Source organism: Neophocaena asiaeorientalis, unplaced genomic scaffold (assembly GCF_003031525.2).
Source record: "Neophocaena asiaeorientalis asiaeorientalis breed wild unplaced genomic scaffold, Neophocaena_asiaeorientalis_V1.1 scaffold150, whole genome shotgun sequence".
NCBI lineage: Eukaryota > Metazoa > Chordata > Mammalia > Artiodactyla > Phocoenidae > Neophocaena > Neophocaena asiaeorientalis.
In genome coordinates, this window is record NW_020176571.1 from 5914262 (window position 1) to 5925645 (window position 11384).

An 11384-nucleotide genomic window follows, 5' to 3' on the forward strand; every position below is an offset into this window, starting at 1 on the left:
AAAGTAGGGGAGCGGGGGCGGAGAGGAGGAGGAAGGGGGACCCTGCAGCCGCGAGCCGTCCCCGGCTCCGGGTCCAATTCCCTGTCTAACCGGCTCCCCAAGTTCTCCCGTTTCATCCGTGCAGCATCCCTGTTCTCACCAGGGCCCACGGCCCCGAGTCCACAGAATCCCGCAGTAACCCCCCCGCCCCCAATCCCCGCCAAGCACCATTACCGGTCCCCTCCTCCTTTGGGCCAGTCTCGGTCCCCTCCCCCTCTCCCTCAGCCCACACGCGCGGTGCCTGCACATTTGAAGACCCAGGTTGGTCCAAAAGAAGCGGAGGGCCGACTACTCGCGACTTTACGGGCGCACGTAGCTCGTGCCTCCGCACCCGGGGGCTGGGACTGGGCTAGGCGGGCCTGCGTCACCACGCCCCCGCCCCTCCCACTGCCCTATAAATTCCGGCTGCAGCCTGCCCCTGCGCTCTCTGCTCCTACCCGTTCAACAGGCAGCCGTGTCTTGTGTGCAGTGCCAGGTAAAGCCTGGCGGAGAGGATCCACAAAGGGCTCGGGGACGGCCCCGAAAGGGACAAGGGGCGTGCGCGGGCCGGGGGTGCGGCCGAGGAGGCCGGGGTCCGGGTCGCGGGGCCCCCGCATTGCAGGGGCGGGAGGAAGGACGTGCGGAAGCGCAGGTCCGGGATGGAGGCCTGGGGGAGGGGCGGGGAGGGCAGCGCCGGACTCCAACCGCTTCGCCCCGCGTTCTAATGCTCACCTCCCTCTGCCTGCAGCTGCGTCCCGGAGACAAGATGGTGAAGGTCGGAGTGAACGGGTGAGTTGCGGGGTGGCGTGGGGTGGGGCAGTAAGTCCTGCGCTCCCCACCGAATTGCGTCTGTGGGTCTTGCCCTACCGGGTCTCTGCCAGCGCGTGGGGGACGTGGATGGGGGTGGTCGTACCCCGCCCCCCAAGGAGAGCTCAAGGTCGGTGCTCAGACCTGGAGGAGGCCCTCGCAGGCCTCGTGTCCCCCATCCTCGGCTGTTGCGCCTCCTGTTAACTCCGCCCCTGCGGAGCCTTCCACTCCGCCTGCGGCAGATACACGGGAGTCTCCGATTCTTGATGTGGACCCATCCTCTAATCTTCCAGCTAGGGCCCTTTCTTTCATTTCGCGCCCTTCGCGGTCACGTGCTGGGGAGGAGCCGGTCCCCCACCTGCAGCCCGTGCCCCCGGCCGGGCGCAGCCCCGGGATGCAGGAGGCACAGCTGCGCGCAGAACCAGCTGGGGGGGGGGGGGGGTGTGTTGGTCATCTGCGGTAACCAGCCGCCATGTTGCAACTAGGAAGGAAATGAATGAACCGCCCGTTAGGAAACCTTCCTTAGCCCTTCAGCCTTCCTCCTTCCTCGCCTATAACTAACCCTCCTACCCCTGTCTCGTGGGGTGGAGTCGCCTTTATCCCTTAAGCCAGGTGAGGCCAGGCTTTCCCGTTCTTGTTCAACTAGACCTCAACTCTGACCATCCCTTAAACCGCTAGCCACATTTCCCCCCAGGGATGATAGGACGCTTTTCCTAGATGGTTATCTGATGAATCAAAAAACGTGGGTTTATGGGGGTGGTCTTGTGTTGTTTTGGGGTTTTTTTTCCTTTCCTTTTTCCGTAGAGGTGTGGTAACCGTGGCTTGGTGCCATGCTGGGGGAGCTGAGTCATGGGTGCTTAGAAATTTTCCACCACAAAATGGCTCCCGGAGCTGCAGCCCCTGTCTTCACAGCGGCTCTCCTCGAAGCTTATTTCTTCCATCCATGCGTAGAGGTGACCCAACCCTAAGGGCCAGGCTGTAAAGGTCACCAGGAGGGATTAGGTGTCTGTGAGCCTCAGGCATCCTGCCCTTCTCCCCATCCCGTCTTCCAGAAACCAGATCCCCACTCCACCCTAAGCTGGGGTTAAATATAGCTGCCTGACCTTTCTGCAGCTGGGGTCCTGGGCTTCTGCTCTTTTCCACCTCCTCCCCCTGCACTCCCCACACCCAAACGTCTGTTGCTCCCACTCCTGGTTTTTGGGGAAGAGCTAGGAAGGACAGGTACTAAGCAAATCAGAGTGCGGGGATTAGGGGTTGAGAAACCAGTCCTTTTCCCTATCTCTTTCCCTTTTGTAGGAGGGACTTGGGGAAGGGGTGGGTTTCCCCAGGCCAGTTCACTTCTGACCTTTGCTCTTGCCCTTTGAGCTTGGTGATGCTGAGTGTACACGTCTTCGCTCTCTAGAGGGTGTAGCCCGAAGCTGGGCCAGGCAGGAACAAGCATTTACAGCCGGATGAGTGCCACGTGCCTGCCGCGTGCCCAGACTGTAGGTGGCAGCAGCAGCGCACCACCCTGTCGCTCCTCGGCAGATTTCAGATGGGTGGGCAAGTCTTTGAGCCTAATCACCTCTGGGGCAGGATGTGAGCCTTCACTTTGTGGCCGTGCTGGGAAGCCAGGCTGGCCTGGCAGAGTTGCTTAGGAAGGTGAAGTGAGCTCTCCTGGGACTTTTCTGGTGGTAGCAAAGTGGCATCCTCTTCCCTCTGAAAGAGGGTGAGTGGGCCTGGGGCTGCTTGCATACCCAGGAGGACTCTCTCCTCCCTTCTCATGCCTTCTCACCTGTTGTCCCCCTCAGATTTGGCCGTATTGGGCGCCTGGTCACCAGGGCTGCTTTTAACTCTGGCAAAGTGGACATTGTCGCCATCAATGACCCCTTCATTGACCTTCACTACATGGTGAGTGCCACCCGTGCCGGTGGCGGGGAGCAGAGCCTTGAGGCACAGCCCCTTGATGCCCTCCCTCGTCCCCCCAGGTCTACATGTTCCAGTATGATTCCACCCATGGCAAGTTCCATGGCACAGTCAAGGCTGAGAACGGGAAACTTGTCATCAATGGAAAGGCCATCACCATCTTCCAGGAGTAAGTGTGGGAGACGGAACAGGAAGAAATTTGCCTTGGAGGAGGTACTGGAATGGGGTGACCTCCTTGGGTCCGTGGCAGCCCATGGCCCTGAGCTTTGCCCTGTCTTCCCTTGTAGGCGAGACCCCGCCAACATCAAATGGGGTGATGCTGGTGCCGAGTATGTGGTGGAGTCCACCGGCGTCTTCACCACCATGGAGAAGGCCGGGGTGAGCCGCAGGGAGGTGGGAGAGGAGGGGGACTGACGACCCTGGGCTTTGGTGTGACAGGAAGATTGGGTGGGGCGGACCTGGGCCGGGAAGGGGGAGCCTGGGTTTGTAAGTGCGCCTCCACTGCAGGCTCACTTGAAGGGTGGAGCCAAGAGGGTCATCATCTCCGCCCCTTCCGCCGATGCCCCCATGTTCGTCATGGGTGTGAACCATGAGAAGTATGACAACCACCTCAAGATCGTCAGGTGAGCGTGTGGAGAAGTGGGCAGGCCGCTGCGTGTGATGCGATGGGCGTGCCCCTGACCTGCCTCCCTCTTTCCAGCAATGCCTCCTGCACCACCAACTGCTTGGCGCCCCTGGCCAAGGTCATCCATGACCACTTCGGCATCGTGGAGGGACTCATGGTATGAGTGATGCGGGGCTTGCCAGGGCACATTCAGTCCACACCCAGGGTGGGACCCTTCTCCCTCCCAGAGCGTGGCCCTGGGCTGTGGGGCTGAGGGGCATCCGGGCTTCCAAGGGATCTGCTCAGGTCACTTACTTCTTCCCCCAGTAGGAGGGAGGGGGGAGGGGTGGCGTGGTGAGCACTAGGCGGGGCCTTCACGCCCCCTCCTGTCTCCAGACGACGGTCCATGCCATCACTGCCACCCAGAAGACCGTGGATGGCCCCTCTGGGAAGCTGTGGCGTGACGGCCGAGGCGCTGCCCAGAACATCATCCCTGCTTCTACTGGCGCTGCCAAGGCCGTGGGCAAGGTCATCCCTGAGCTGAATGGGTGAGACTCGTCGCTGCTTTTCTGCCCTGGGGACCCGGGGATCCGGGACGCCTGGTCCTGACTCTGCTTCCTTGTGTCTACAGGAAGCTCACTGGCATGGCTTTCCGCGTCCCCACCCCCAACGTGTCCGTCGTGGATCTGACCTGCCGCCTGGAGAAACCTGTAAGTTCCAGCTGGAGCAGCTTTGGTGGGCTGGGGCTTGCAAGACTGGAGCTTGAATAACCGCCTGTCTTTACTTCCTCAGGCCAAATACGAGGACATCAAGAAGGTGGTGAAGCAAGCGTCGGAAGGCCCCCTCAAGGGCATCCTGGGCTACACTGAGGACCAGGTACTGACGGGTCAGGGAACTTGCTGTCCACGTGGCCCCGGTGAGCAAGACTGGGTTCTATTCTTGGCCCTCTCCCTCCCTAGGTTGTCTCCAGTGACTTCAACAGTGACACCCACTCTTCTACCTTCGATGCTGGGGCTGGCATCGCCCTCAACGACCACTTTGTCAAGCTCATTTCCTGGTGTGTGGCTGGGGTGTGGGAGTTGGTGCGCCAGAGTAGGACTGAGTCTGCTGCCCCCTGGTGGCCGACTCGGGAAAACAACGCTTAACTCCCTCTTCTTCCAGGTACGACAATGAATTTGGCTACAGCAACAGGGTGGTGGACCTCATGGTCCACATGGCCTCCAAGGAGTGAGAGTCCCTGGACCGCCAGCCCCAGCAGGAGCACAAGAGGCAGTGAGAGGCCCTCCGCTGCTGGGGAGTCCTTGCCCCAACTCCGTCCTCCAACACACTTGAGAATCTCCCGACCTCCATGCGGTTTCCATCCCAGACCCCCTGGCGGTTTCCATCCCAGACCCCCTGGCGCAGGGGAGGAGGAGGGGCTGAGGGAGCCCTGCCTTGTCACGTGCCACCAATAAAGTACGCTGCACCCAGGCTACTGTTCTGCCTTGCTCCAGGGTCTGGGAGAAAGGGGATGGGAGCTGGGCTGGGGCCAAGGAGAACTACATCTTGCTGAGACTACCCAACCAGGCAGGAGCCCTGCCCCAGGGCGAACATGGCTCCCCTGAAGAGCCACGTGTCCACAGGTCACCTTGATTCCTCTCTGAGGCCTTTGGGTGCCACGGGGACTCGCTGTGCTCCACATGGCTGTGGCCGAGCCCAGGAATGGCCTGGCTCCACGTATCCAGATGCCATTCTGTCTGCAGCTCCCCGAGGGTGACACTGGCACAGGAAGTCAGGGCAGAGTCCGCCTGGCCTCTGGCCAGTCGGCTGACCGCTGCAGCAGCATGGAGCGCGGCCAGCCTGCCGGGCGCAGACCCCAGCTCTGCCCAGTGGCTGCAAGTCTCAGTGCCCCAGTGATCACCGGCAGTGCAGCTGGGTGGGTGCCCTAGTGTCACCGGAGGGAGGGGTTACAGTAGGCTGGTCCACGGGAAGGGTGGGGATGGCTTTGCTCCCACGTCATCTGTCACCTGTGGATGCACGTGGGTTTAGCGGTAGAAGCACAGAGCTGGTGCCAGCAACCAGGGCTGAGGCCGTGGCCGTGCCACTCGAGGCACCGTTACTTTGGGCAGGTTACTTACAACCTCCGCACCTGCCTTGCACCTGCATGTTGTTTTTAAAGTGATAACTAGCGCACTCCGCGCAGAGGACTGTATAACCACCACCAGACCAGAACGTGCTGGAAACAGTGACACAGACGTGTTCAATAAATAGTCACCAGTTTCATTATTATTAGATTCCACACAAACATCAGCTCAGCCCAGCCCGCCTCGGGCGGCAACGACGGGGGACCCTCGGTCTCGTAGCCCCAGTTCACCAAGCGTTTCCGAGTCCAGGACATCTCACTCAGCCGGTTGGTCTCAGCGTGTGACGGACACGGAGGAGGCACACCTGCAGCGGACGCTTGAAGAAGCTGAGACCCTGAGGGCACATGCGCCCATACACGCTCGTGTGCGCACACACGCGCCCACACACACGCACAGCTTCACCTTTCTGTCACCGGGCGGTGACTGGGAAACAAGCAGGGGCTTCTGTCTCCCTCCACGATACTGACTCAGACCCAGAAGCCGCCGGGACCGGACGCACTAAGGCCCCTGCAACGCGTGGCACTTCCACCAGGGAAGGCTCACAGCCACATCACTGCTGTCGACCGGCAGCCAGCCGTGAGCACTCGGACAACAGGGAGGACAGAGCGCCCTGCCCAGGCCCGTTCCCTCTGCTTGTGACACGGAGGGAAGCCCTCTCTGGTGCACGAGCCACAGAATGTCCAGCCTAATCCCACCAGCACAGAATCAAGACAGCCAGCTGGCTCGAGGCCACAGGGACGGCAGGAAGGACAGTCCATCACGTTCCTTACTCAGTAGAGAGGGGAGGGGCCACGAGTGCTCCGGCAGCATTTTAAAGATGGGAAGGTAGCATTCACCCACGCATGAAGGCAGGAGAGCCGGCTGTGCAGGGGGTCGCCCGGGAAGGGCAGGCCAAGCCTCGCTCCAGACACCCCAGACCCCTAGAGAGGCCAAGGACCAAGCGGGGAGGCTGGGGAGGAGCGCCCCGTGGCCGGGGCCAGGCTCGGTGCTGCAGGACAAACGCATTCCCTTCTGGGAACCACCCAGCCCCCTGCCTCGGTGAGTCCCAGCTAGCCGAGGAGGCCCCTATCTCACGGCGCCGTCGGATGAGACATCGCGATCGGAGTCCTCAGCCTCGCTTGGTGTCGGCGGGGGCGGCAGGTCGCTAAGCGGGGCCGCAGTGAAAGCAGGAGACTTTCTAGAAAAGAGCGTCAGCTGTGACCTCGGGGCGGGTCAGCTGTAACCTCGGGGCGGGAGGAGCCCTGACAAGGCCTGCACGCCCGCCACCCCTGGCCTGATCCCCTGGCAGGCAGCATCTCAGGCAGGGCAGGAGGACCACAGGGCAAGGGCGGATGCAGGGCAAGGGAGGGGGGAAGGGGGTAAGAAACGGTCCCCACTTTAACTTGGGGACTCGGAGAGGCTGAGTTCAGAAGTATCTGAGGTCACAGTACGAGACGCCGCGGGAGCCGGAGGGCACCGGCTCTGTGGCCCCAGCTTCACGGCTATGAAGTAGTTTTGCGATTTTTAAAAACTTACGCAGGATCAAAGGCACAAATTGTGGCGCTGACTTTAGATAAAAATCTGCCCCTTGTGCTCCCTGTCAGTTTTTAGCTGCCTTTCTAACCAGGGGAACCGCCAGAGTCAGCGGCATCGGGAGGTTTCGGCAGTCCAACCACGGATGGACAACCGCCGAGGGGGAGGGAGCTGCCGGGCTGGGGCGAGCAGACCAGGCGACCTCCAACCGGCAGCCCCACGGCAAGACGGGCTTGAGTCACTGCCGGAGGGTCTCGGGGCTCCCCAGTGAGGGGCGCCGGGTACTGTCCCCTCCCCGCCTGTGCCCGGGGGGGCCCTTACCGGTCCCCGGACTGGGTGATGAGCCGGCGGCAGGTCTCCATCTGCACGTCCAGGCCCCGCTTCATGCTGCACATCTCCATGTACTCGTGCAGGTGCCGGTTCATGTCGTTCTTGGCCGTGGCCAGCTCCAGCTGTGGCGGGGGCAGGGCAGGGCCGCCGGGTCAGCAGGGCCTGTCCCCCGCCCCCGGGAGGCTAACCTGCCAAGCACCCCGGGCGGGGGCACAGGCAGCCGTAGTGGAAGTGACGGACTCAGATTTTAAACTAAACCAGCTCAAGGCAGAAGGTGCCTGATACCCCATCATTCCTTCTAGTTTCCCCGGGAGTCTCTCCCACAGAGGCTTTCACTAAGGAATCTGCTCTGGGCCTGCATTCTTGGAACAGACTCCCAACGAGAGCCGTGAGAAAGGGATGTTCCTGAGTGCGCGGGCGGGACGTGGGGATGACCTTGCCCCTTCCCGGGGCCCCCCCCCCCGGGGCCTGCTCCAGTCCTCACTCCCCACACAGCACTGTCCCCCCAGCCTGTCCCCCTCTGCAAGCTGGGAGCTCCTGGCAGGGCTGGCCACGGGGCCTACTCATCCCTGCGTGCACACCCCACACCTCGACGGCAGAGTCATTAGTTAACTTCAAGCAGCGTCTGCGAGACTCGGCCCGAGGCCAGCTGGGCCCTGCTGAAAGGCACTCTGCTCTCCTGCCACCTATTTCCTCTCATTGCTTTTCTCACTTGTAAGTCCTTTTCAGAGATGAACGGAAGGACTGCCTGCCCCGCTGAATGTCCGACGGGCTCTAAGATGTAGCCCGACTCAAGACACGTCATGCGTGACACGATGTGTGGCCCAGAGTCGAGGGCACGCAGTCTCCCTCCCAGACCCCGCCTCTGCGCCACAGGCTCCGAGGTAGAGCTGAGAGCCGGGCGCAGAGGGGGTGAAAGATCTGGCCACAGACAGTGTGCTGCCTCTCTCTGTTCTGGGCACAAGGGGAGGCAGAGAAACTGCTCGGAGGTGACGTGCTTGACTGCTCGAGAGCCAAGAGAAAGGGCGGGAAGCCACCTGTGAACGGTCTGAACTGGGCAGAGAGGATGGGAAACTCGGAGAGGAAAGAAAATAGTCACAGAGCCAGACACAGAGACGGCAGCCCGGGTGGATCAGAAGCCCTAGTGAGCGCGGCTCGAGCGACAGCCTTGGCTCCAGAGCTGGGATCCCAGCCGGGGCCCAGCAGCAACAGCACGAGCGGGGGCAGGACGCACTGACTGCTCAGTCCAGGAGGGAAATGCGGCGCCGCCAGCTCTTGTCCAGACTGGCTGCCACCTACAGCCCAATCCCTACACCTCAGGAGAGCCCCCCGGTATTAAAGAGGAGGGGTGGGCTCTGGAGCCCATCGCTCAGCGGGGCAGGGAACAAGGGAACGAACCAAACATATTCCAGCAGAATACGAGGCTAGGACGGCCACATTCAGAGCAGGGCTGCAGGAAGGAGACGACCCCAAAAGCCACACTGCAAACCCCGTGCACGCCGGCAGCGGGGCAGGGCGGAGGGGTGAGGCTGGGAGCAGATGGAGGGGAAGGGGTGGGGGAAAGAATTCCCGCCCACCCTCCACCTGGGCCTTGGTCTCACCATCCAGTGGTGGAAATGGTCCTTGCCTCCATCCCAGGGCCCCTGAGAGATCAAAGGTCACTGAGTTGAAGGGACCTCAGGTGTCCCATCTGGATGTCCAGGAGCAACACTGCAGCCAGCACCACCGTGTCCGCCCCGCTGACACCTCCCATCATGCCGTTCTAGGCGTAGGGAGGAGGACAGTGGGATGGTGTAAACGGGAGAGTGGAGTGCAGTTCCCCCTCCCAGCTCCTCAGCTAGCGGCGCACAGCTGGCTGTGCCTTTCTTTTCCCTTTTTTTTGGCCACATGGCATGTGGGACTTGGCGGGGGGGTGGTGGGGCGAACTGGGGGCGAACCCGCGCCCCCTGCAGTGGAAGTGTGGAGTCTTAACCATGTGACTGCCAGGGAAGTACCCAGCAGTGCCTTTAAAAGTGAGCACCTGTCTGCCCAGGCAAAAAAAACGAAAGCAGGTTTTGCTGAAAGGAACAGGGTCGGCTAATGGGCGCTGGGGGAACGAGGATGTAGGAAAATAATTCCTCAACTTCCACTGCCGCTGTGAGGGCAGTGGGCTCGGAGAGAGGCCCCCAGCCTCATCCCCAAGTCAGAGTGCATGGAAAGGACCCTCTCACGCTCACTCGGGCAGGAGGGCTCACGAGAATCACACGTGCACGCAAGCCTCGTCCCACAGGCCCTCCTCCCAGGTGCCACAAATCCCTCCCGCGCCCCTAGAGGCCTAGAGTTTAAGTTGAAGCACCAGTTCCACTCGCATCTCTAGAAGGTTCCTCAAGGCTAGGGAGTAAGAGTGGAGATTTCCCCGTTGGCTCAAAGGTTGAGCCGCGACCGCAGCAAAGTTCAAGTCCATCCGAGTGGACTTCACCACAGCCCTAACAATAACAGCGATGATAATAAAGCAACGACCATAGGCCGCGCTGACGACAAGACAGACGCTGCCCCACGCTCTGCCTGGGCCTTACTTCACTCGACCTTCAAACAACCCTGAGGGAGGTATTAGTAAGAACCCCACTTTACAAATAAAGAAGCAGGCTCAGAGAGAGGAGGCCTGTTAAAAGTTAGAGTGGAGGTGACAGAGCGGAGGTTTGAACCCACATCTGTCGGCCTCCCTCCCCAGCCTGAGGTCTTAAGGACCCACCAGAGGTGCTACAGTGGGGAGATCACTCCGCCCCCGTCAGGAAGAAATGCGGAGGCCCTGGTGTCTGGGGTCCCGCAGGGGTGAGGCCATTGCACCTGCGACCCACCGGGAACCTGGGCCCCTCGGCTTCAGCGCACGTCCTTACCTCTATCTGGTCAATGGTTTCCTGATATTCTTTCTCCCGGGTTTTGAACAGGGACTCAGTATCTTTAATCACCTTCTCCAAACTGTCTTCCGGCTGCTGGAGAGGAAAGGGAAACAGGGGGAGGCCAGATGGGAGGGGTGGGACGGGGCACCACAGGGCAAGGCGAGGGAGAGAGTGAGTCAGGTTAAAGGAAGCCGGAGAGAGAGGGGACGAGGACAAAGGACCAGGGAGAAGCAGGTGACGGAGGGTGGCCACAAAGGGAAGACAGAGCACGGCGTGGACGGCGGGCGGGGAGGAGACGGCCTGGCGCCCGGAGAGGAGGAGCCGGGACCCTGCGGCCGGGAGGGCGGTTACCTCTCCCGGGGCCTCTGCAGCTGCCAAGGCATAGCCCGAGAAGTCCTCCCAGAGCAGCAGGGTCTCCTCGGTCTCCTCCCAAGTCAGGCTGTCACAGTCGTCCTCAAAATCATACTCCCTCCTAGAGACAGGGAGCCCGGCGTCAGGGCGGGCGGCAGGGAGGGGCTGCTGGGCGGGGCTCCGGCCTCGGGGGCGGGGCGGCGAGGGGCCTGCGGGACTCACAGCTGGTTCAGCATGCGCTGCATCTCCTCGTTGATGCTGAGGGCCGTGCTCTCCTCCTCGTCCCCGTCGGGGTGGCAGGGCCCGTCACTCTCCGACAGGGAGGTGTCCTCCTCGACGGCAGCCTTGCGCTCCCGCTTCCGCCCCCCCATGGACGGGACCTTAATGGGAGACAAGTGCAGAGACTACAGAGACGAGGCCGGGTGCATGAGGAGAAGGGCGTGGGCGCCGGCAGGGGAGGGAAGCATGGACCAGCGGGAAGGGGGGGCAGACAGAGAGAAGACACAGTTACAAGACGGAACAGAAACACCAGCGTCGCTGAGACAGGCAGACAGACACAGATGGGGACGGGGCTGCAGACTAGGAGGAAGACAGACAAGAAACAGAGAAAACAGAGCAGTAAGATAAGGGGGACATGGTTGGCCTCGACCACAGTAAGATGTGCATAATGGCCCAGAGGATTTCTTTTCTAAAAAAAGTCTTCTAGTGAAATGCCTGAACTGAGAGGAAACTTTCAGGCTGCAAGGAGGAGGGAGACACGGAGTTGACAAAGCAGAACCTGAGTCACACATCCAGATCTGGAAGCCAGAGGGCAAAGGGAGAGAGAGAACTGGAGACAGAAGAATGAGAGGGAGG

At 61.4% G+C, this 11384-nt stretch overlaps 2 protein-coding genes across 11 annotated transcripts in view; one reads left to right on the plus strand and one right to left on the minus strand.

Annotated features, from left to right (window-relative positions):
• Positions 1 to 421: 421 nt before the first annotated feature.
• Positions 422 to 4804, plus strand: GAPDH (glyceraldehyde-3-phosphate dehydrogenase). Its single transcript, XM_024733357.1, has 12 exons — positions 422 to 514; positions 767 to 807; positions 2616 to 2715; positions 2793 to 2899; positions 3018 to 3108; positions 3238 to 3353; positions 3431 to 3512; positions 3731 to 3882; positions 3966 to 4044; positions 4127 to 4210; positions 4294 to 4391; positions 4496 to 4804. The coding sequence occupies exons 2-12, from the start codon at positions 785 to 787 to the stop codon at positions 4563 to 4565; spliced, it is 1002 nt and encodes a 333-aa protein (XP_024589125.1). The 5' UTR covers positions 422 to 514; positions 767 to 784; the 3' UTR covers positions 4566 to 4804.
• A 766-nt stretch (positions 4805 to 5570) lies between these two features.
• Positions 5571 to 11384, minus strand: part of IFFO1 (intermediate filament family orphan 1) — an 11632-nt gene continuing 5818 nt past the window's right edge. For 3 of the 10 annotated variants that reach the window (XM_024733071.1, XM_024733069.1, XM_024733066.1), the window contains 6 exons: positions 10752 to 10909; positions 10530 to 10650; positions 10176 to 10271; positions 8901 to 8942; positions 7291 to 7421; positions 5571 to 6634 (listed from right to left, as the gene is read on the minus strand). In XM_024733071.1, the coding sequence (XP_024588839.1) occupies positions 6523 to 6634; positions 7291 to 7421; positions 8901 to 8942; positions 10176 to 10271; positions 10530 to 10650; positions 10752 to 10909 (660 nt within the window). In that variant the 3' untranslated portion in view covers positions 5571 to 6522. Of the gene's footprint in view, positions 6635 to 7290; positions 7422 to 8900; positions 9062 to 10175; positions 10272 to 10529; positions 10651 to 10751; positions 10910 to 11384 lie in introns of those variants that run through there. The other 7 variants (XM_024733075.1, XM_024733074.1, XM_024733073.1 and 4 more) reach the window with 5 other exon arrangements.